The 27,086-nt window shown below is 37.5% G+C and overlaps 1 protein-coding gene across 2 annotated transcripts in view; it reads right to left on the reverse strand.

Annotated features, from left to right (window-relative positions):
- Rp1 (RP1 axonemal microtubule associated) overlaps positions 1-27,086 on the reverse strand; it is a 354,819-nt gene that overhangs the window by 229,574 nt on the left and 98,159 nt on the right. For both annotated transcript variants that reach the window (XM_074066939.1, XM_074066940.1), the window contains exons 8-11: positions 14,671-14,746; positions 13,652-13,728; positions 13,514-13,545; positions 13,213-13,342 (exon numbers count right to left, since the gene is read on the reverse strand). In XM_074066939.1, the coding sequence (XP_073923040.1) occupies positions 13,213-13,342; positions 13,514-13,545; positions 13,652-13,728; positions 14,671-14,746 (315 nt within the window). The remainder of the gene's footprint in view (positions 1-13,212; positions 13,343-13,513; positions 13,546-13,651; positions 13,729-14,670; positions 14,747-27,086) is intronic.

Consider the following 27,086-nt stretch of genomic DNA (forward strand, 5'->3'; position numbering starts at 1 on the left):
CAATGGAATTTTATGCAGCCATGAAGAAGAATGAAATGTTATCATTCACTGGTAAATGGATGGAATTGGAGATTATCATCCTGAGTGACGTTAGCCTGGCCCAAAAGTCTAAAAATTGTACGTTCTCCCTCATATTTGGACATTAGATCAAGGGCAAACACAACAAGGGGATTGGACTTTGAGCACATGATAAAAGGGAGAACACACAAGGGAGGTGTGAGGATAGGTAAGACACCTAAAAAATTAGCTAGCTTTTGTTGCTGTCAATGCAGAGAAACTAAAGCAGATACCTTAAAAGCATTTGAGGCCAATAGGAGAAGGGGACCAAGAAGTAGAGAAAAGGTTAGATCAAAAACAATTAACCTTGTAGGTAACACACATGCACAGGAAATGTATGTGATCAACTCCCTGTATAGCTATCCTTATCTCAACTAGCAAAAACCCTTGTTTCTTCCTATTATTGCTTATACTCTCTCTTCTACAAAATTAGAGATAAGGGCAAAATAGTTTCTGATGGATATTGAGGATGTGGGGGGGGAGAGGGAGGGATTGGGTTTGTGGTAAAGGAGGTGGTGGGGGCAGAGTGAAGAAATGACCCAAGCATTGTATGCACATATGAATAATAAAAAAATTAAAATTTTTTTAAAAGACTAGCAATAGCATAATAAAGCATTTAGTAGAAAGTGAAGGGGATGAATCCCCAGTTGCTGACTTCAGAAGAACGAGAAGAATATTCAATGAGCTTTAAAAGAAGCTTAAAGAGAATATGCAAAACCAACTCAATGAATACCAAAAGAACACAGATTCTTAAAAAACCTGAGAATACACAGAAACAACTAAATGAACTAGCGACGATCTCAACAAGCTCCAAAATGAAACAAAGGAGATTATTAAAAAAGAGAGATGAATGTAATAAAGAAGATAGCACAAGATATGAAAGAAAAGTATAACAGAGATGTGGAAATTCTCAGAAAAAAAAAGTATCAAACAGAAATCCCTCAAATAAAGAGTACTTTAAATCAAATAAAAACTACAGTTGAAAGCCACTCCAGTAGGCTGGAACAAGTGGAAGACAGAATTTCATGGCTCAAAGACAAAAATATATATTAAAGAAAAAAACAGAAGATCTCTTAGACAAGAGACTCTGCAACTCCATCAAAAGACAGAACCTGCAAATCATGGGCATCAAAGAAGGAAAAGAAGTGCAAGCCAAAACTATACATAATATAGTCAACAAAATGATAGCAGAAAATTTCCCAAATCTCGAGAAAGAGATGCCCATTCAGGTACAGGAAGCCACCAGGACATCAAACAGACATGACCAAAACAGAACCTCCACACAGCATGTTATAGTTAACACAATTAGCACAGAGAACAAGGAAAGAATATTAAAGTATGTAAGAAAGAAAAATCAAATACAGAGGTAAACCCATCAAAGTTTTCTCAACAGACACCTTAAAAGCAAGATGGGGGTGATTCCAAGATGGCGGCTAGAGGGAGGAAGCAGAAAGCGAGCCTCCTATAGTGAAATCTTGGAGAGACGCTGGAGACACACTTTGCAGGCATAATCACCGAGAAAAGGCATAACTTTGACTCCTCCACATCTCCAGCCGGCGCAGAAAATCTCCACTTCACGTGAAACGGAGAACCGAGGAGGGGCCCCTGGGGCCGCCAGTGGCCGGCGCCCATACGGCTTGGGAAGACGCGGACCAGGTGAGCTTCATGGTACTGTGGTAGCCCCACAGACAAGCCTGGGCCAGAACAGTATAGCCCCCTGGACAGACTGACCTCCACCCGGGAAAAAAAGAGAAACTGAGTACTAAGCAATAAGAACAGTTAAGACATGCTGGAAAGAGGGTGGGGCGCCCTGAGTGCTGAAGATTGGGGGAAGGGAATCCTTCCCGGGACTGTAAATAAACAAGCCGGGCGGGCCGGAGAGGCTCTGGCAGGAGCGGGGCGTGCGCCCAGCAAACAGGAGCGGGGACGCTTGTGAGAGGAGGGAAGACCCACTTCCCACGTGAACTGTAAATAAACACGCAGTCCTGACAACGCGGGGCAGTGTCACCTTTCCCACTGCTTGGAAAGGGGAAAGCCTGTAGCAGAGGCCCCCCGCACAGGAGAACTCTGAGCAAACAAAGCCTGTGGGACCAGGTGAGTGCTAGCTCACCTCAGAGATCTGCATAAATAACACCGCCAGCTACAGGCTGAGAGCAGCAGGCAGGCAAGCCACAGCTGCAGATACCACTCTCAGAACTGCCTCCAGATGCTTTTTTTTTCTTTTTCTCCCTACCTTTGATGAGAGAACAACCGAATTACACCTGCAAGCCAAAAAACTTACTGAAACTGTATTGCATTTGAACTGGGGACACTTGGTGGAGCTTTTTTTTTTTTTCTTCTCTGTGTGTGTGAGTGTAGTTTTGTTCTACTTTATGCATCCCCTTTGATGAGACAACTACAGAACAACATCTGAGGCACCAACTCCAGGACTGGAGATTGAGATGGACATCCAAATTATTAACAATGAAATTGCATTGCATATAAACTTGAAAGTTTTTTGGTTTTTTTTTTTAATTTTCTATTTTCCATTTTATTTTAATTCATTTTTATAAATAGATATTACTTTCATATACTTATTTTTTATTTTTTTTTATCTTTGATTTTCAATCCTCTCTCTGTCTCTCTATTGTCTGTTCAGCTTACTGTCGATTAGTACACTAACACTCCCTGTTTACACCTTTGAAACTCTCTTGTCTGATACCTTGTTCTGCTTTCTCCCTCTTGTCTGTATATTTGTTTTCCCCTTTTCTTTAACTTCTTGCTTTCCATCTCAGCTCACTCTTTCATTCTCAATATTACCATTGTTATTATTACAAGCTAGAAAATACTTAATTACACACAGTACAGGGACAGTAACAACACCAAGGACAATGACAGGAAGACAGAAAAAACAAGGAAACCAGTTTCCCCACAGCAAAAAATTAGTACAGGAACCAGAGGGGAATGAAGAGAACAGAAAATCAGATCCAGACTACAACAAAATGAAGATAAACTATGCCAAAGGACCCAATGAAGCCCACAAGAATAATTTAAAAGAAGACATACTACAAGTACTCAATGAGAATTTTATAGAGATGATACTGGATAGGGTCAACCAAAATGGACAGGAGACACTCAAGAAATTCCAAGACAATAAAAACAGAGAATTTGAAAAAGCAAAAGAAGAAATAAAGGAAACCATAGAAGCACTGTATAAACACCAAAGTAAAACAGAGAACACGATGAATAAGTGGATAAATGAACTCAGGACAAAAATAGACAACAATAAAGAAGAAAACATCCAGGATATGGAAAACCTCAGAAAAAAGAATGAAACAGAACTGCAAAACAAAACGGAAGGCCAATCCAGCAGAATAGAACAAACAGAAGACAAAATCTCAGAACTTGAAGATGAAATGGTAATTAAAGGAAAAACTGAAGAACTATTAATTAAACAACTCAAGACCTGTGAAAAGAAAATGCAAGAACTCACTGACTCCATCAAAAGACCAAACTTGAGAATCATGGGCATCGAAGAAGGAGAAGAGGTGCAAGCGAAGGGAATGCGTAATATATTCAACAAAATAATAACGGAAAATTTCCCAAATCTAGAGAACGATATTCCCATACAGATGCAAGAGGCCTCCAGGACACCAAACAGAACAGATCAAAATAGAACTACTCCACGACATATCATCATTAAAACAACAAGTTCACAAACTAAGGAAAGAATATTGAAGGCTGTAAGAGAGAAAAAACAAGTAACATACAAAGGTAAACCCATCAAAATCACAGTAGACTTCTCAACAGAAACATTAAAAGCAAGAAGAGCGTGGGGTGAGATCTTCTGGGCACTGAATGAAAATAACTTCAACCCCAGGATACTCTACCCAGCAAAGCTATCATTCAAAATAGATGGAGCAATAAAAGTCTTCCATGATAAGCAGAAACTAAAACAATATGTGACCACAAAGCCACCATTACAAAAGATTCTGCAAGGGATGCTGCACACAGAAAGTGACACCCAACTTAACCATGAAAAGGCAGGCAGCAAAAAACCACAGGATAAGAAAAAGCAAGACAGTATAGAGTAACAACAAGTTAGGTACACACAATCAAACCTTCAAACAACTAAGATAACTAAATGGCAGGAATCACCACATACCTATCAGTACTAACGCTTAATGTTAATGGACTTAATTCACCCATCAAAAGACACCGTTTGACAAAATGGATTTAAAAAGAAGATCCAAAATTTGTTGCTTACAGGAGACTCATCTCACTGACAGAAAGAAGCATATGCTTAGGATGAAAGGCTGGAAGAAGATTTACCAAGCCAATGGCCCCCGAAAACAAGCAGGAGTAGCAATACTTATCTCTGACAAAGTAGACTTCAAACCTACATTGATCAAACGAGATAAAGAAGGACATTCCATACTAATAAAAGGGGAAAAAGACCAAAAGGAAATAATAATCATCAACCTGTATGCACCCAATGTCAACGCACCCAATTTCATCAAACATACCCTGAAAGACCTAAAAACATATATAAACGCCAACACAGTGGTTGTGGGAGACTTTAACACTCCATTATCATCAATAGCTAGGTCATCCAAACAAAAACTCAATAAAGAAATCCAAGATCTAAAATATGCAATAGATCAAGTGGACCTAGTAGATGTCTACAGAACATTTCATCCAACTTCTACACAATATACATTCTTCTCAGCAGCCCATGGAACCTTCTCCAAAATAGATCATATGCTAGGGCACAAAGCAAGCCTCAGCAAATATAAGAAAACAGAAATAATACCATGCATACTATCTGACCACAATGCAGTAAAAGTAGAACTCAACAACAAAAGTAAAGACAAAAAACATGCAAACAGCTGGAAACTAAATAACTCATTACTTAATGAAGAATGGATCATCGATGCAATAAAAGAGGAAATTAAAAAGTTCCTAGAAGTCAATGAAAATGAAAACACAACCTACCGGAACCTATGGGACACAGCTAAGGCAGTCTTGAGAGGAAAGTTTATAGCCATGAGTGCATATATTAAAAAGATTGAAAGAGCCCAAATCAATGACCTAATGATACATCTCAAACTCCTAGAAAAACAAGAACAAGCAAATCCCAAAACAAATAGAAGGAGAGAAATAATAAAAATAAGAGCTGAAATCAACGAAATAGAAACCAAAAAAACCATACAAAGAATTAATGAAACAAAAAGTTGGTTCTTTGAAAAAATAAACAAGATAGATAGACCCCTGGCAAACCTGACTAAATTGAGGAGAGAAAAAACCCAAATTAGTAGAATCAGGAATGCAAAAGGGGAGATAACAACAAACACCATGGAAGTCCAGGAAATCATCAGAGACTACTTTGAGAACCTATATTCAAATAAATTTGAAAATCTAAAAGAAATGGACAGATTTCTAGATACATATGATCATCCAAAACTGAACCAAGAGGAAATTAATCACCTGAATAGACCTATAACACAAAATGAAATTGAAGCAGCAATCAAGAGTCTCCCCAAAAAGAAAAGTCCAGGACCTGATGGATTCTCTGCTGAATTCTATCAGACCTTTAAAGAAGAACTGATACCAACCCTCCTTAAACTGTTCCATGAAATAGAAAGGGAAGGAAAACTGCCAAACACATTTTATGAAGCCAGTATTACACTTATCCCAAAACCAGGCAAAGACACCTCCAAAAAGGAGAACTATAGGCCAATCTCCTTCATGAACATTGATGCAAAAATCCTCAACAAAATAATGGCAAATCGAATTCAGCAACACATCAAAAAGATTATTCACCAAGACCAGGTAGGCTTCATCCCAGGGATGCAGGGGTGGTTCAACATACGAAAATCAATAAACGTAATAAACCACATTAACAGAAGCAAAGACAAAAACCACTTGATCATCTCAATAGATGCAGAAAAAGCCTTTGATAAGATCCAACATCATTTCATGATAAAAGCTCTAAGAAAACTAGGAATAGAAGGAAAGTTCCTCAACATTATAAAAGCTATATATGACAAACCTACAGCCAGCATTATACTTAACGGAGAAAAATTAAAACCATTCCCTCTAAAATCAGGAACCAGACAAGGATGCCCACTATCTCCACTCCTATTCAACATAGTACTGGAATTCCTAGCCAGAGCAATTAGGCAAGAAGAAGGAATAAAAGGAATACAAATAGGTAAAGAAACTGTCAAAATATCCCTATTTGCAGATGACATGATCCTATACCTTAAAGACCCAAAAAACTCTACTCAGAAGCTTCTAGACATCATCAATAGCTATAGCAAGGTAGCAGGATATAAAATCAACATAGAAAAATCATTAGCATTTCTATACACTAACAAGGAGCAAACGGAAAAAGAATGTATGAAAACAATTCCATTTACAATAGCCTCAAAAAAAATCAAATACCTAGGTGTAAACCTAACAAAAGATGTGAAAGACCTCTACAAGGAAAACTATACACTTCTGAAGAAAGAGATTGAGGAAGACTATAGAAAGTGGAGAGATCTCCCATGCTCATGGATTGGTAGAATCAACATAGTAAAAATGTCGATACTCCCCAAAGTAATCTACATGTTTAATGCAATTCCCATCAAAATTCCAATGACATTCATTAAAGAGATTGAAAAATCTACTGTGAAATTTATATGGAAACACAAGAGGCAACGAATAGCCAAGGCAATACTCAGTCAAAAGAACAATGCAGGAGGTATCACAATACCTGACTTCAAACTATATTACAAAGCAATAACAATAAAAACAGCATGGTACTGGCACAAAAACAGACATGAAGACCAGTGGAACAGAATAGAGGATCCAGATATGAAGCCACACAACTATGAGCAACTTATCTTTGACAAAGGAGCTAAAAATATACGATGGAGAAATAGCAGCCTCTTCAACAAAAACTGCTGGGAAAGCTGGTTAGCAGTCTGCAAAAAACTGAAACTAGATCCATGTATATCACCCTATACCAAGATTAACTCAAAATGGATCAAGGATCTTAATATCAGACCCCAAACTCTTAAGTTGATACAAGAAAGAATAGGAAATACTCTGGAGTTAGTAGGTATAGGTAAGAACTTTCTCAAGGAAACCCCAGCAGCACAACAACTAAGAGATGGCATAGATAAATGGGACCTCATAAAACTAAAAAGCTTCTGTTCATCAAAAGAAATGGTCTCTAAGCTGAAGAGAACACCCACAGAGTGGGAGAAAATATTTGCCAATTATTCATCAGACAAAGGACTGCTAACCAGAATATATAGGGAACTTAAAAAACTAAATTCTCCCAAAACTAATGAACCAATAAAGAAATGGGCATGTGAACTAAACAGAACTTTCTCAAAAGAAGAAATTCAAATGGCCAGAAAACACATGAAAAAATGCTCACCATCTCTAGCAATAAAGGAAATGCAAATTAAAACCACACTAAGATTCCACCTCACCCCTGTTAGAATAGCCATCATCAGCAACACCACCAACAACAGGTGTTGGCGAGGATGCGGGGAAAAAGGAACCCTCTTACACTGTTGGTGGGAATGTAGACTGGTACAACCACTCTGGAAAATAATTTGGAGGCTACTTAAAAAGCTGGACATCGATCTACCATTTGATCCAGCAATACCACTCTTGGGGATATACCCAAAAGACTGTTACTCCAGAGGCACCTGCACATCCATGTTTATTGCGGCACTATTCACAATAGCCAAGTTATGGAAACAGCCAAGATACCCCAGCACTGACGAATGGATTAAGAAAATGTGGTATCTATACACAATGGAATTTTATGCAGCCATGAAGAAGAACGAAATGTTATCATTCGCTGGTAAATGGATGGAATTGGAGAACATCATTCTGAGTGAGGTTAGCCTGGCTCAAAAGACCAAAAATCGTATGTTCTCCCTCATATGTGGACATTAGATCAAGGGCAAACACAACAAGGGGATTGGACTTGAGCACATGATAAAAGCGAGAGCACACAAGGGAGGGGTGAGGATAGGTAAGACACCTAAAAACTAGCTAGCATTTGTTGCCCTTAGTGCAGAGAAACTAAAGCAGATACCTTAAAGCAACTGAGGCCAATAGGAAAAGGGGACCAGGAACTAGAGAAAAGGTTAGATCAAAAAGAATTAACCTAGAAGGTAACACCCACGCACAGGAAATCAATGTGAGTCAATGCCCTGTATAGCTATCCTTATCTCAAGCAGCAAAACCCCTTGTTCCTTCCTATTATTGCTTATACTCTCTCTACAACAAAATTAGAGATAAGGGCAAAATAGTTTCTGCTGGCTATTGAGGTGGGGGAGTGGGAGGGGGTGGAGTGGGTGGTAAGGGAGGGGGTGGGGGCAGGGGGGAGAAATGAACCAAGCCTTGTATGCACATATGAATAATAAAAAAAAAAGAAAAAAAAAAGCAAGATGGGAACAGAGTTAAGATATTTTGAGCACTGAAAGAAAACAAGTTCAGTCCTAGGATACTCTACCCAGAAAAGATATCATTCAAAATTGAAGGAGGAATAAAAACCTTCCAGGGTAAAACAGAAACTGAAACAATACATGACCACTAAACCACCACTGCCGAAGATTATGGAAGGAATCCTACACACCAAAGATGAGAACAAACATAACCATGAAAGGATGGGAATTATTAAGCCTCAAGAGAAGAGCAGACAAGTAATCAGAGAGTAGCATAAAATAAATTACACACACACACACAAACTCCTATACAACAAAACAACTAAATGGCAGGAATCACCACATACCTCTCAATATTAACACTGAATGTTAATGGACTCAACTCCCCCATAGAAAGACACAGACTGGCAAACTGGATTAAAAAGGACGATCTCCACCAGAAAACTCCTAGACACCATAAACAGCTTTAGCAAAGCAGCAGGTTACAAAATCAATACAAAAGTCAATAGCCTTTCTATGCGCCAACAATGAACAGATTGAGAAAGAATACAGGAAAATAATTTCATTTAAAATAACCTCAAAAATAAAATACCTAGATTAAACTTAACAAAGGATGTGAAAGACCTCCACAAAGAAAACTATAAATCATTGAAGAAAGAAACTGAAGACTACAGATGATGGAAAGATCTCCCATGCTCATGGATTGGTAGAATCAACATAGTAAAAATGGCTACACTACCAAAACCAATCTACATGTTCAATGTAATTCCCATCAAAATCCCAATGACATTCATCACAGAGAATGAAAAATAAACCCTCAAGTTCATATGAAAGCATAAAAGAGAGCAAATAGCCAAGGCAACACTGAATTAAAAAAAAAAAAAAAGCAACACTGGAGGTATCACAATACCCAACTCGAAAAATACTACAGAGCCATAGCAATAAAAACAGCATGGTACTGGCACAAAAACAAATATAAAGACCAGTGGAACAGACTAGAAGACCCAGATATGAGTCCACACAGCTATGCCCACATGATTTTAGACAAAGGAAACAAAAATATATGATGGAGAAAAGACAGCTTTTCAACAAATGTTGCTGGGAAAATGGATATCCACATGCAGAAAACTGAAACCAGATCCATGTCAGTCACCCTGTACAAGTATCAACTCAAAGTGAATCAAGGACCTGAATATAATACCTGAAACTTTGAAGCTAGTGCAGGAAAGAGCAGGGAATACACTGGAACTAATAGGCATAGGTAATGACTTCCTCAACAGAATTCAACATGCTTAGCAACTAAGAGAAAGTATTGACAAAAGAGACTATATGAAATTAAAAAGCTTCTGCACAACAAAATTGAAAAGGCTGCTCACAGAATGCGGGAAAAATCTTTGGCAACTATACATCTGACAAGGAATTGATAACCACAATATACAGGGAGCTCAAACAACGAAACTTCTAAAAATGCAATGACCCAATGAAGAAATGGGCAAATGAACTGAACAGAGCTTTTTCAAAGGAAGAAGTCCAATTGGCTAAAAAACAGAGGAAGAAATGCTCAACATCCCCAGCCATAAAGGAAATGCAAATAAAAACCCCCTAAGATTCTACCTCACTCCTATTAGAATGGCTATTATAATGAACACAAACAAATGTTGGAAAAAATGTGGGGAAATAGAAAGCTTCATACACTGCTGGTGGAAATGTAAATTAGTACAACCACATTGGAAAACAGTATGGAGGTTCCTCAAAAAACTAAAAATAGAACTGCCATATGATCCAGAAATTCCACTCCTAGGGATATACCCAAAAGAATATAAGTCAGGTTACAACAAAAGCACCTGCACAGCCATGTTTTTGCAGAATTATTCACAATATCTAAGCTATGGAAACAGCCAAAATGACCCCCTTTTGATGAATGAATCAAGAAAATGTGGCATTTATATACAATGGAATTTTATTCATCCACAAAGATGAATGAAATTTTGTCATTTGCAGGTAAATCGATGGAACTGGAGAACATCATCTTAAGTGAAATTAGCCAGTGCAGTAGGCCAAAAGTCACATATTCTTTCTCATATGTGGAATATAGACCTAATACAAATATAGCAATGCTATGAAAAAGAGGTCACACTAAGGGAGGTCACAATTGAGAGGGGGAGGGTAAAAGAAGGAAGTAAATAAGGTGAATATGGTTGATATAATCTCTGTACAAAATGAATATGGAATTTGTAAACCAGTTGAAACCACCATAAGAAAGGGACTAAGGTAGAAAAAAAGAAAAATAGAGGAGATGAACCAAATTGGGCTATAACACATATATAAACATGGAAGTGCCACAAGGAAACTCCCTGTATACCTATCTTAAACAACCAAAAATGTTATTTTTTTTCTTCTTTCCTTATACAAAATCAGAGAACAGGAGGGTGAAACAGGTCCTGCCTAAGGGGGGGCGGTGGTACCAGTAGGAGGGAGGAGGAGGTGGGGAAATGGCGAAGGAGGGTAAATATGGTGCAAATACTGTTTATACATATATATGTGTAAATGGAAAATGATATCTGTTGAAACTATTCCAGGAATGGGGGTAGGAGAGTGAAGGAGAATGGTACAGTGGGTGAATTCAAGTACTGTATTTGATATATGGTAAAAACTTTTGTAAATGCCACAGTGTACCCCCATCCTGTACAATAATAATAAAAAAAATCCATCAAAGGTTCAGTGCTAAAATCTGAAGAAGAGCTGTGGCTAAGTGGTCCTTCATTTTAGTTACAGGATCCCCAAAAAGAGGCAAGACTTGTTTGTGACTATCACTGTCACTATTCTTATAGTATTGTTCTTAGTATCTCGGAGCCTGTAATCATAAAATGAAGCTTACTGTGGCATTTCAAGGAACTTCTCATAGTATGTATCTGATTTTAGGTCCAATATTCCCAAGAAATGTTTTAGCAGCAGTCAGATGTAAGAATTCTAATTTTATGAGTATGAAAATAACAACATTCACTAACTTAACAAAATAGAAAGATTGGCTTATGGTGATAAAGACAACATTGTTTTGTGGAGTAAAAATTATAAGTCAATATATCTCAGAGACATTCTTAAAATAATTTCCTGAAAAGACATCCACAGGTCAGCATTCATCATACTTTTCAGGCATATGAGAACTCATTCATTAGTGTGAATTTATGGGACACTAATCAGGAAATAATTCTGCAAGTAATTATCACACATAAAAGACCTCCAGTTGCAAAACTGCCAGTTACACTGAGGAAAATTACTCAGACTATCCAGCACCTGACTTTCTCTGGGTTATTCATTCTGCTTTATGTATTACAGGTCTAGCATATTAAAATATTGAATAGCATAAAGTTTCTGTTTTCCTCATATACCAGCTTGGTCAGGAATCATCTGGGGCTTCAGAGCTTCAGTTCCTTCCATGGGGAAGTGGCTTCCTGAGAGTCCTCATGGCATAAGGGTTGGGTTCCAAGAAGATTAATGCAAGAAATAAAGGTAGAAGATGCAGATCTTGGAAGTTAAAGTGTTGCTTCAGCTTCATTGTATTAGTCAATACAATGAAGTCATAGAAAGGGTCTGAGGCTCAAGTGGCATTCCACCTGCCTAGCAAGCACAAGTCCCTGAGTTCATACCCCAGTACTGCCAAAAAAACCATGCTTTTCTAAAAAGACATTACAGTACAGCAAAGAAGGCTTACCAGTCTTTTGAGATGTCCCAGAGGAGTAAAAGTAAAAACATTTCCTTCCCCTACCTGGTAGAGATTTTCTTACACTTCAAAATAAACTTAAGTTCTCTCTCAGTATATCTCTGGAAGGAAGGGTTGGCAGCTCTATATAAGACCAGAGAGTTTCCTAATTTGGAGATTTCTTCGCTTTAATGTCTCTGACTTCTTATGAGGTACCATCAGGCCCTCACATCATGACAATGCAGTGGAACTGTGGCTCAGAGAACTGTCACAAGATACTGCTCTGGTTCTGCGTTTGCTATGAGGAAGTCTTCTCAGATGGCCACAAATTTCATAGAGGTGAAAACTGAGTTATTTTCTAGGATTGCTAATGTAAGGTGGAAGAGGTTATACCTTGAGAGTCAGCTATAAATTATTGTCTCCAGCACATTAGAGACAATAATCAGAGACTATTTAAACAGCACAGTTTCTAAAAAGAAGTGTAGCAAAGTTACATTCATAGTTAAAACAGGTAAATTTTATTTTAAATATGAAGTCTCAAATTTCAAAGAGTTGGAAATTGAGATTTATTTAGAGTCAAAACTTGCTATAATCAGTTAACCCTCTTTGTTAATCATTTGGTTATAGCTTCACAATAGGATGATATTAAACACTAAATCTAATGGTATTTTGAAGAGAATAGGTGCTGGATGTTTAGGAGAACTGACTTAATTCCTTAAATAGTTATATAATTCAAAATGCATACTACTGCTTTTCATGAACAGTTAATGCTAACTGCCCACATTTTATTCTTCGATTAAGTGATGCCAAATATGAGTTATTTTATGGAATACCGTTCTGCATAATGACATTGTCTGCAGACATTTAAAGCCTGACAACTATTGATCATTTACATTAATGCAGAGTGAATTACTTAAGTAGCTTAATACTTGTATAGAGCCATCTGAAAAATAAGAAGCAAAACTATAAATTAATCTATGTCTAGAAATCAGCTCCCAGATCTGCCCAGCCTGGCTTTACCATATTTGTCTGTCTTCTTTCCAATAGCATCAACTGTGCCATCAGGATGCAGACGGACAAACCCTCCAGTCAGTCTACTGTAGAATTGAAGAGTGTTTCCTTTTATAAACTTCCATCTCTCTGCAGACCACTAAAAAGAAAAACAAAACAAAGAAAGATGCCATGTGAGAAGACATGAAAAGAAGAAATTACTAAGAAACATCCCTTATCAAAAATTACCTTAATGTTTTGTTTAGCACATCAAATAGCTACTCAAACATTGTTTAAACTAAATAATTTAAAGCCCAAAGCAAAATCTTACTGTTTCTTTTCTTTTAAGTTCTAGCTTCTGCCCTGAGAAGATAGAGGAAAGAGAGGATCATTAATTTCAGGAGTATCATGTTTTGTTCAGTCATTATAAAACATAATTTTTCAAGAAACAGGTGTGTGTGACACTCACTTGCAGAGAAGATACTGTTATCCCTCGCATATACTTCTCTGACAATTTTACCATCATCTTCCCCTTGATCCAGCCATCTGTGAAAAGAAAAGTGTATCAATTACTTTTCAGCTTATATTTACCCAAATCTTGTCTACCTGATTTGGAAATGAAAGATTGCAGGAATTAGGAAAAAGTCATGAGCATCTAGCTGATACAGGAAGAACAGCACAGAATGGAGAAGCAAATCCTAAGATAGTCATCTTAGGATACATAAGTGTATATATATATATATACACATATATATATATATATATATATATATATATATATATATATATATATATATATATATGTGTATATATATATATAAGTGTTTCAGGGCAAGGATAAGATGCTATCAGGAGAGGATCAATGTTTCCCTCATCCACAGGTGAGTTAACCAGTTAGTCTGCTAACGGCCAGTGTCAGATTTTACATCCACAGGACCTGTTATTTTATCCTGTTCTGTGGCCATCAACAATAGCTCAAACTCCAGTCAATTATTGCATAAATGACTCCTATTTGTTCCATAAGGAAGGTGGCAAAACAGTGTTAAAAGAAATAGATCAACACTGCTTGCAAAATAACTCAAAAATCAAGGCCTATTGACAATGAGTCCATAATGCTGTTAACATTTAAAAAGCAACATTTATAGTACACATTTATTATTTTTGAGCTAATTTGGGACCTAGTCAAAAGGGAATATGTTTTCATGGAAAAGACTCTTACTTTTCTACATAGAGAAAAATCATATTTTAAGATTTATCTTCATTTATCAGTGAATATTCACTTTATATCATTAGGAATAATACTAAACATAATTGATGATATTTCTCCATAGAAAAAAGAGTTCCTAAGATATATGTTCATAAAATTTTGGGAACAAGCCATGAATGACTAAGAATGATTAAGTAAGCTATCTAGTTCTCAAAAATACATGAACTTGGAATTGACTAGTATGAAGCTAATTTGTTCAATATAAAAACACACCTACAAACCTGTGACAGAAGAAGACATACTCATGGTTAGTTGTGGGATCCTTGATCACAACATCATCAAGAAACCAGCCATTTCCTAAACACAAATCAAAGAAAAATGTGATGTGAATAACCCATGGAGGCTTAGGTAAGAGAACTGCAGTTTGAGGCCAGACTCAAAGCAGAAACAAAACATCCTATCCAAAAATAACTAAAAAGCCAAAAAGGGCTAGGGACATAGCTCAAGAGGTAGAGCACCTGCCTATCAAGGATGGGACCATGAGTTCAAATCCCAGTACCACCAAAGAGGCTAAAACTGAACAATTATTCAGAAATCCGGTCCAAATGTGGCAGGATAAATCCAGGGAGATTAGGCATGGGAAATGAGACAGGAATTCAGAGATAAATGTCATATTGATGAATAGCTTGGTTAAAAAGCACATAGGCACTACTTTCTTTGCTCTATACATCACGCTCCTGCAATAAACTACAACATATGCCAACATATTTTTTCAAATCAACTATCTCAAGGTGCCAAAAATATACAATGGAGAAAAGATGGCATCTTCAACAAATGTTGCTGGGAAAAGTGGTTATCTGTCTGCAAAAAAACTGAAATTAGATCCATGTTTATCACGCTGTACTAGTATCAACTCAAAATGGATCAAGGACCTTAATAACAGACCCAAAGTGCTGAAGCTAATACAGGAAAAAGCAGAGAATACTCTGGAAGTAATAGGTATAGGCAAGGACTTCCTCAGTGGAACCCCAGCAGCTCTGCAACTAAGAGAAAGGATGGACAAATGGGACTTCATAAAATTAAAAAGCTTCTGCACAACAAAAGAAATTGTCTCTAAACTGAAGAGAACACCCACAGAGTGAGAGAAAATATTTGCCAGCTATACATCAGACAAAGGACTGATAACCAGAATATACAGGGAACTTAAAAAACTAAACTGTCCCAAAATCAATGAACCAATAAAGAAATGGGAAACTGAACTGAACAGAACTTTTTCAAAGAAAGAACTTCAAAGGGCCAAAAAAACACATGCAAACAATGCTCACCATTCCTGGTGAGCATTCAAATGCAAATGCATTTCAATGAAATGCAAATCAAAACCACACTAAAATTCCACCTCACCCCTGTTAGAATAGCCATCATCAAAAACACCACCAACAACAGGTGTTGTCACAGATGTAGAGAAAAAGGAAACCTTGTACACTGCTGGTGGGAATGCAAGCTAGTGCAACCACTCTGGAAAAAAATTTGGAGGCTTCTTAAAAATCTAAACATAGATCTGCCATATGATCCAGCAATCTCATTCCTAGGGATATACCCAAAGGAATGCAACACAGGTTACTCCAGAAGCACCTGCACACCCATGTTTATTGCAGTGCTATTCACAATAGCCAAGTTATGGAAACAGCCAAGATACCCCACTACTGACAAATGGATTAAGAAAATGTGGTATGTAGAGAGGATTCCAAGATGGCAGCTAGAGGTAGGAAGCAGAAAGCGAGCCTCCTATAGTGAAATCTTGGAGAGACGCTGGAGACACACTTTGCAGGCATAATCACTGAGAAAAGGCATACCACACCTCCAGCCAGCGCAGAGAATCTCCACTTCATGTTAAACGGAGAAACAAGGAGGGCCCCCGGGGCCGCCAGTGGCCGGCACCCACTGGGAAGACGCAGACTAGGTGAGCTTTGCGGTACCGCAGTACCCCCACAGACAAGTCTGTGCCAGAGCAGCATAACCCCCTGGACAGACTGACCTCCACCCAGGGAAAAAAAGAGAAACTGAGTAATAAGCAATAAGAACAATTAAGACACGCTAGAAAGAGGGTGGGGCACCCTGGGCGCTGAAGATTGGGGGAAGGGAATCCTTCCCAGGACTGTAAATAAACAAGCCAGGCAGGCCGGAGAGTCTCTGGCAGGAGCGGGGCGCGCCCAGCAACCAGGAGCGGGGAAGCTTGTGAGAGTGGTGGAGGGAGAAAAACTCCACAGGAGAGGAAGGAAGACCAACTTCCCACGTGAACTGTAAATAAACATGGCGGCCAGCAGGAGCAGCAGCACCGCTCAATAATCAGGAGCAGGAAACCTTGTGAAAGTGGCAGTGGGAAGAAAACTGCACAGGAGAGGGGGAAAGACCCACCTCCCACATGAACTGTAATTAAAGAGCAGGCCTGACAATGCGGGGGCAGTGTCACCTTTCCCAGTGCTTGGAAAGGGGAAAGCTTGTAGCAGAGGCTGCTGTACAGGAGAATTCTGAACAAACAAAGCCTGTGGGACCAGGTGAGTGCTAAGTTCACCCCAGAGAACTACAGCAGGATGACAGCAGCAGGCAGGCAAGCCACAGTTACAGATATGACTCTCAGAACTGTCTCCAGACTCTTTTTTTTTTCTTTTTCTCCCTACCTTTGATGAGAGAACAACTGAATTACAATGCAAGCAGAAAAACTTAATGAAACTGTATTGCATTTGAACTTGGGACACTTGGTGGGGCTTTTGTGTGTGTGTGTGTGTGTGTGTGTGTGTGTGTGTGTGTGTGTAGTTTTGTTCTACTTTATACTAAAACAATATGTGACCACAAAGCCACCACTACAAAATATTCTGCAAGGGATTCTGCACACAGAAAGGGAAACCTAACTTAACCATGAAAAGACAGGGAGCACGAAACCACAGGAAAAGCAAAAGCAAGACATTAGAGAGTAACTTCAACTTAGGTAAACACAATCAAACCTTCAAACAACTTAGACAACTAAATGACAGGAATCACCACATACCTATCAGTACTAACACTTAATGTTAACAGACTTAATTCACTCATCAAAAGGCACCGCTTGACGAAATGGATTAGAAGGGAAGATCCAACAATTTGTCACTTACAGAAGACCCATCTCACCGACAGAAATAAGCATAGGCTTAGGATGAAAGGCTGGAAGAAGATTTACCAAGCCAATGGCCCCCAAAAACAGGCAGGAGTAGCAATACTTATCTCTGACAAAGTAGACTTCAAACCTACATTGATCAAATGAGATAAAGAAGGACATTCCATACTAATAAAAGGGGAAATAGACTAAAAGAAATAATAATCATCAACCTGTATGCACCCAATGTCAACGCACCCAATTTCATCAAACATACCCTGAAAGACCTAAAAGCATATATTAATGCCAACACAGTGGTTGTGGGAGACATTAACACTCCATTATCATCAACAGACAGGTCATCCAAACAAAAAATCAATAAAGAAATCATAGATCTAAAATATACACTAGATCAATTGGACCTAGTTGACATCTACAGAACAATTCATCCAACTTCTACACAATATATATTCTTCTCAGCAGCCCACGGAACCTTCTCCAAAATAGATCATATCCTAGGGCACAAAGCAAGCCTCAGCAAATATAAGAAAATAGAAATTATACCGTGCATACTATCTGATCACAATGCAGTAAAAGTAGAACTCAACAACAAAAGTAAAGACAAAAAACATGCAAACAGCTGGAAACTAAATAACTCATACTTAATGAACAATAGATCATTGATGAAATAAAAGAGGAAATTAAAAAGTTCCTGGAAGTCAATGAAAATGAAAACACAACCTACCAGAACCTATGGGACACAACAAAGGCAGTCCGGAGAGGAAAGTTATAGCCATGAGTGCATATATTAAAAAGACTAAAAGCTTTTAAATCAATGACCTAATGATACATCTCAAACTCCTAGAAAAACAAGAACAAGCAAATACCAAAACAAATAGAAGGAGAGAAATAATAAAAATAAAAGCTGATATCAACAAAACAGAAAACAAAAAAAACATACAAAGAATTAATGAAACAAAAAGTTGGTTCTTTGAAAAAATAAACAAGATTGATAGAACCCTGGCAAACCAACTAAAATGAGGAGAGAAAAAACCCAAATTAGTAGAATCAGGAATGCAAAAGGGGAGATAACAACAAACACCATGGAAGTCCAGGAAATCATCAGAGACTACTTTGAGAACCTATATTCAAATAAATTTGAAAATCTAAAAGAAATGGACAGATTTCTAGATACATATGATGATCCAAAACTGAACCAAGAGGAAATTAATCACCTGAATAGACCTATAACACAAAATGAAATTGAAGCAGCAATCAAGAGTCTCCCCAAAAAGAAAAGTCCAGGACCTGATGGATTCTCTGCTGAATTTTATCAGAAATTTAAAGAAGAACTGATACCAACCCTCCTTAAACTGTTCCATGAAATAGAAGGGAAGGAAAACTGCCTCACACATTTTGTGAAGCCAGTATTACACTTATCCCAAAACCAGGCAAAGACACCTTCAAAAAGGAGAACTATAGGCCAATCTCCATAATGAACATTGATGCAAAAATCCTCAACAAAATAATGGCAAACCGAATTCAACAACACATCAAAAAGATTATTCACCACGACCAAGTAGGCTTCATCCCAGGCATGCAGGGGTGGTTCAACATACGAAAATCAATAAACATAATAAACCACATTAACAGAAGCAATGACAAAAGCACTTGATCATCTCAATAGATGCAGAAAAAGCCTTTGATAAGATCCAACATCATTTCATGATAAAAGCTCTAAGAAAACTAGGAATAGAAGGAAAGTACCTCAACATTATAAAAGCTATATATGACAAACCTACAGCCACCATTATACTTATCAGAGAAAAACTGAAACCATGCCCTCTAAAATCAGGAACTAGACAAGGATCCCCACTATCTCCACTCCTATTCAACATAGTACTGGAATTCCTAGCCAGAGCAATTAGGCAAGAAGAAGGAATAAAAGGAATACAAATAGGTAAAGAAGCTGTCAAAATATCCCTATTTGCAGATGATATGATCCTATACCTTAAGGACCCAAAAAACTCAACGCAGAAGCTCCTAGACATCATTAATACCTACAACAAGGTAGCAGGATATAAAATCAACATAGAAAAATCATTAGCATTTCTATACACTAACAATGAGCAAACGGAAAAAGAATGTATGAAAACAATTCCAGTAACAATAGCCTCAAACAAAATCAAATACCTAGGTGTAAACCTAACAAAAGATGTGAAAGACCTCTACAAGGAAAACTATACAGTTCTGAAGAAAGAGATTGAGGAAGACTATAGAAAGTGGAGAGATCTCCCATGCTCATGGATTGGTAGAATCAACATAGTAAAAATGTTGATACTCCCCAAAGTAATCTACATGTTTAATGCAATTCCCATCAAAATTCCAATGACATTCATTAAAGAGATTGAAAAATCTACTGTTAAATTTATATGGAAACACAACAGGCCACGAATAGCCAAGGCAATACTCAGTCAAAAGAACAATGCAGGAGGTATCACAATACCTGACTTCAAACTATATTACAAAGCAATAACAATAAAAACAGCATGGTACTGGCACAAAAACCGACATGAAGAACAGTGGAACAGAATAGAGGACCCAGATATGAAGCCTCACAACTATAAGCAACTTATCTTTGACAAAGGAGCTAAAAATATACGATGGAGAAATAGCAGCCTCTTCAACAAAAAGTGCTGGGAAAACTGGTTAGCAGTCTGCAAAAAACTGACACTAGATCCATGTATATCACCCTATACCAACATTAACTCGAAATGGATCAAGGATCTTAATATCAGACCCCAAACTCTTAAATTGATACAAGAAAGAGTAGGAAATACTCTCGAGTTAGTAGGTATAGGTAAGAACTTTCTCAAGGAAACCCCAGCAGCATAGCAACTAAGAGATAGCATAGATAAATGGGACCTCATAAAACTAAAATGCTTCTGTTCATCAAAAGAAATGGTCTCTAAACTGAAGAGAACACCCACAGAGTGGGAGAAAATATTAGCCAACTATACATCAGACAAAGGACTGCTAACCAGAATATATAGGGAACTTAAAAAACTAAATTCTCCCAAAACTAATGAACCAATAAAGAAATGGGCAAGTGAACTAAACAGAACTTTCTCAAAAGAAGAAATTCAAATGGCCAAAAAACACATGAAAAAATGCTCACCACCTCTAACAATAAAGGAAATGCAAATTAAAACAACGCTAAGGTTCCACCTCACCCCTGTTAGAATAGCCATCATCAGCAACACCACCACCAACAGGTGTTGGTGAGGATGCGGGGAAAAAGGAACCCTCTTACACTGTTGGTGGGAATGTAAACTAGTACAACCACTCTGGAAAAAAATTTGGAGGCTACTTAAAAAGCTAGGCATTGATCTACCATTTGATCCAGCAATACCACTCTTGGGGATATACTCAAAGACTGTGACACGGGGTACTCCAGAGGCACCTGCACACCCATGTTTATTGCGGCACTATTCACAATAGCCAAGTTATGGGAACAGCCAAGATGCCCCAGCACTGACGAATGGATTAAGAAAATGTGGTATCTATACACAATGGAATTTTATGCAGCCATGAAGAAGAACGAAATGTTATCATTCGCTGGTAAATGGATGGAATTGGAGAACATCATTCTGAGTGAGGTTAGCCTGGCTCAAAAGACCAAAAATCATATGTTCTCCCTCATATGTGGACATTAGATCAAGGGCAAACACAACAAGGGGATTAGACTATGAGCACATGATAAAAGCGAGAGCACACAAGGGAGGGGTGAGGATAGGTAAGACACCTAAAAAACTAGCTATCATTTGTTGCCCTTAACACAGAGAAACTAAAGCAGATACCTTAAAGCAACTGAGGCCAATAGGAAAAGGGGAACAGGTACTAGAGAAAAGGTTAGATCAAAAAGAATTAACCTAGAAGGTAACACCCACGCACAGGAAATCAATGTGAGTCAATGCCCTGTATAGCTATCCTTATCTCAACCAGCAAAACCCCTTGTTCCTTCCTATTATTACTTATACTCTCTCTACAACAAAATTAGAAATAAGGGCAAAATAGTTTCTGCTGAGTATTGAGGGGGGGGAGAGGGAGAGGGTGGAGTGGGTGGTAAGGGACGGGGTGGGGGCAGGGGGGAGAAATGAACCAAGCCTTGTATGCACATATGAATAATAAAAGAAAAATGAAAAAAAAATAAAAATAAAAATAAAATAAAATCAACATAGAAAAATCACTAGCATTTCTATATACTAACAATGAGCAAACGGAAAAAGAATGTGTGAAAACAATTCCATTTACAATAGCCTCAAAAAAAATCAAATACCTAGGTGTAAACCTAACAAAAGATGTGAATTACCTCTACAAGGAAAACTATAAACTTCTGAAGAAAGAGATTGAGGAAGACTATAGAAAGTGGAGAGAGCTCCCATGCTCATGGATTGGTAGAATCAACATCGTAAAAATGTTGATACTCCCAAAAGTAATCTACATGTTTAATGCAATTCCCATCAAAATTCCAATGACATTCATTAAAGAGATTGAAAAATCTACTGTGAAATTTATATGGAAACACAAGAGGCCATGAATACCCAAGGCAATACTCAGTCAAAAGAAGAATGCTGGAGGTATCATGATATCTGACTTCAAACTATATTACAAAGCAATAACAATAAAAACAGCATGGTACTGGCACAAAAACAGACATGAAGAGCAATGGAACAGAATAGAGGACCCAGATATGAAGCCACACAACTATAACCAACTTGTCTTTGACAAAGGAGCTAAAAATATATGATAGAGAAATAGAAACCTCTTCAACAAAAAATGCTGGGAAAACTGGTTAGCAGTCTGCAAAAAACTGAAACTAGATCCATGTATATCACCCTATACCAAGATTAACTCAAAATGGATCAAGGATCTTAATATCAGACCCCAAACTCTTAAGTTGATACAGGAAAGAGTAGGAAATACTCTTGAGTTAGTAGGTATAGGTAAGAACTTTCTCAAGGAAACCTCAGCAGCACAGCAACTAAGAGATAGCATAGATAAATGGGACCTCATAAAACTAAAAAGCTTCTGTGCATCAAAAGAAGTGGTCTCTAAACTGAAGAGAACACCCACAGAGTGGGAGAAAATATTTGCCAACTATATATCAGACAAAGGACTGGCCCAAAAGACCAATAATCGTATGTTCTCCCTCATATGCGGACATTAGATCAAGGGCAAACACAACAATGTGATTGGACTTTGAGCACATGATAAAAGCGAGAGCACACATGGGAGGGGTGAGGATAGGTAAGACACCTAAAAAACTAGCTAGCATTTGTTGCCCTTAATGCAGAGAACCTAAAGCAGGTACCTTAAAAGCAACTGAGGCCAATAGGAAAAGGGGACCAGGAACTAGAGAAAAGATTAGATCAAAAAGAATTAACGTAGAACACAACACACAGGTACAGGAAATGAAATTGATCAACTCCCTGTATAGCTATCCTTATCTCACCAGGAACACTTGTTCCTTCCTATTATTGCCTATACTCTCTCTTCAACAAAATTAGAGATAAGGGCAAAATAGTTTATTCTGGGTATTGAGGGGGTGGGGGAAGAGAAAGGGGGCGGAGTGGGTGGTAAGGGAGGGGTGGGGGCAGGGGGAAGAAATGACCCAAGCCTTATATGCACATATGAATAATAAAACAATAAAAAAAGTCAGTGCACTCAACTTCATTAAATAAACACTACTGCACTTAGAAGCACAGATAGACCCTAACACAATGACAGTAGGAGATTTCAATACCCCTATCTAACAATAGATAGGTCATCCAGACAAAAAGTCAATGAAGAAACCTTATAATTAAATTACATTATAGACCAAATGGACTTAATACATTTAGAAAGTATTTCATCTAGCAGTTGCACAATACACATTCTTCTCAACAGCCCCTGGCACTTTCTCCAATACAGACCATATTTTAGGACACAAAGCAAGTTTATCAAATATAAGAAAACTGAAATAACTCCCTACATTCTATCACACCTTAATGGAATAAAACCATAACTCAACAGAAAATACTCAAAGAAGATGGAGAATGAATGACACATTGTTGAATGAACTGTGGGTCATTGGAGAAATAAGAGGGGAAATCCAAAAGTTCCTAGAATCTAATGAAAATGAAAATACAACCTACAAGAAACTTTGGGATACAACAAAGGTTTATAACTATGAGTGCCTACACTAAAAAAAAAAAAAAAGAGAGAGATCCCAAATTAACAGCCTAATGATGTACCTCAATCTCCTCCTAGAAAAACAAGAACAAGTCAAACCCAAAATTAGCAGATGGAAAGAAATAATAAAGATTAAGGCAGAAATTAATGAAACAGATGGTAAAAAACTAACAAAGAGTACAATGAAACAAAAAGTTGATTCTTTTAAGGTAAGTAAGATTGATAAAAACATTACCAATCTGGCTAAAATTAGAAGTGGAGAAGAGGATATGATAATAAAAACTAATGAAACCCAGAAGATCATGAGGAAACACTTTGAAAACCTATATTCAAACATACTGGAAGATCTAAAGAAATGGTTAAATTTCTAGATGCATTTGACCTACAAAATTGAACCAAAAGGATATAAACCAGTTAAACAAAGATATAACAGGCAATGAAATTGAAACTGAAATATTAATAGACTCCTGGCTGGGTGGCAGTGGCTCACACCTGTAATCTTAACTGCTTGGGAGGATGAGAGAACAGATCACAGTTCCAGGACAGCCCAGGCAAAAATGTTTGTGAGACTCCATCTCAATAGGAAAAAGCTGGTTATGGTGGCACATGCCTGTCATCCCAGCAATGGTGGGAAGCTTAAAATAGGAAAACTGTGGTCCAGACTGTCTGGCCAGGGCAAAAAGTGAGATCCTATCTCCAAAATAACCAGAGCAAAAGGGGATGGAAAGTGGCTTGTAGCTCAAGAGACAGAGGGTTGGCCTTGCAAGTGTGAAGCTCTGCGATCAATCCCCAATACCACCAAAAAGAAAAAACAAATAATATCCCAATCTTTAAAGAAGAACTAACTCCAATACTCCTCAAAGTTTTCTATGAACTAGAAAGAGAAGGAACACTATCAAACTCATTCTATGAAGTCATTATTACAGTCATTCCAAAACTGGACAAGGACACAACCAGAAAAATTCTTTAATGAACATAGACACAAAATTTCTCAATAAATACTTGCAAAGCATATAAATATAAAACAACAAATTAAAATGAACATTCACCATGATCAAGTTGGTTTCATTCCAGGGATGCAAAGATGGTTCAACATATTCAAATCAATAAATGTAATACAACATATAAACAGAATCAGGACAAAATTTACATGGTCAATAAATGCAGAAAAAGCCATTGACAAAATTCAACATCCTTTTGTGATTAAAAAAAAAAGAAACTGAAGAAATCAGTAACAGAAGAAATGTACATCAACATAATAAAGGCTACATACAACAAACCTACAGGCAACATCATACTAAATAGGGAAAAACTGAAATCATTTTCTCTAAACTCAGGAATGAGACAAGTTTCCGCTCTCCTCATGCTTATTCAATATAGTATTGGAATTCCTAGCCACAGCAATAAGGCAAGAGAAAGAAATAAAAGAGATTCAAGTAGAGAAGGAAGAAGTCAAATTATCCCTATGTGCGTATGATAAGATTCTATACCTAAAAGATACCAAGGATTCCACCAAAAAACTTCTAGGTTAGATAAACACTTTCAGCAATATAACAGGATATAAAATCATCACAAATATTAGTAGCTTTTCTATATATATATATATCAACAATGAACTGACTGATAAAGAAATTAGGAAAACAATTCCACTCACAATAGCCTCAAAAAATTCCTAGGTATATAAACTTAACCAGGGAGATGAAAGACCTCTACAGTGAAAACTATAAAACCTTAAAAAAAGTTCCAGAAGACTGAAAGACCTTACAAACAGATCCTGTCTGGAGGCTGGTACCAATGGGAGTGGAGAGGATATAAGGAAAGAGTATAGGAGAGAGAATATAGTGGAAATATTGTGTACTCATGTATGAAAATGGAAAAATGAGGTATGTTGGAACTACTCCAAGAAGGGGGGAAGGACAATGATGGAGGGGGTATATTCAACTATGATATACTGTAAGAACTTTTGTTAATGTCCCAGTACAACAATAATATAATAAAAAAAGATTTTAAAAATTAAATAAAATAAACCCAATGAAAATCGTAATTACAAACAGAAGCCCATCATGCAAATATTGATAATTAAATAATGTTCTAATAAGCAAAGTAAAAAACAAAAAAAAAGAAAGATCTCACACATTCATGGGTTGGCAGAATTAATATCATGAAAACAGGTATACTACCAAAAGCAATCTACAGATTCAATGCAATCAAAATCCCAATATCATTCTTTGCAGAAAGAGAAAAATCAATCCTAAAATTCATGTGGAAGCATAAAAGACCTGAACAGCAAAAGAAATTCTGAGCAAAGAGAGCAATGCTAAAGGTATCACAGTATCAGCCTTCAAATTATACTCAGAACCATAGTAATAAAAACCGCATGTTATGAAAAAATGTTCACCATCTCTAGCAATAAAGGAAACGCAAATTAAAACCCCGCTAAGATTCCACCTCACCCCTGTTAGAATAGCCATCATCAGCAACACCACCAACAACAGGTGTTGGTGAGGATGCGGGGAAAAAGGAACCCTCTTACACTGTTGGTGGGGATGTAGACTAGTACAACCACTCTGGAAAAAAATTTGGAGGCTACTTAAAAAGCTAGACATCGATCTACCATTTGATCCAGCAATACCACTCTTGGGGATATACTCAAAAGACTGTGACACAGGTTACTCCAGAGGCACCTGCACACCCATGTTTAGTGCGGCACTATTCACAATAGCCAAGTTATGGAAACAGCCAAGATGCCCCAGCACTGACAAATGGATTAAGAAAATGTGGTATCTATACACAATGGAATTTTATGCAGCCATGAAGAAGAATGAAATGTTATCATTTGCTGGTAAATGGATGGAATTGGAGAACATCATACTGAGTGAGGTTAGCCTGGCCCAAAAGACCAAAAATCATATGTTCTCCCTCATATGTTGACATTAGATCAAGGGCAAACACAACAATGGGATTAGACTATGAGCACATGATAAAAGCGAGAGCACACAAGGGAGGGGTGAGGATAGGTAAGACACCTAAAAAATTAGCTATCATTTGTTGCCCTTAACACAGAGAAACTAAAGCAGATACCTTAAATGCAACTGAGGCCAATAGGAAAAGGGGAACAGGTACTAGAGAAAAGGTTGGATCAAAAAGAATTAACCTAGAAGGTAACACCCATGCACAGGAAATCAATGTGAGTCAATGCCCTGTATAGCTATCCTTATCTCAACCAGCAAAAACCCTTGTCCCTTCCTGTTAGTGCTTATACTCTCTCTACAACAAAATTAGAAATAAGGGCAAAATAGTTTCTGCTGGGTATTGAGGGGGTGGAGGGGAGAG

Source organism: Castor canadensis, chromosome 3, assembly GCF_047511655.1.
Source record: "Castor canadensis chromosome 3, mCasCan1.hap1v2, whole genome shotgun sequence".
NCBI lineage: Eukaryota > Metazoa > Chordata > Mammalia > Rodentia > Castoridae > Castor > Castor canadensis.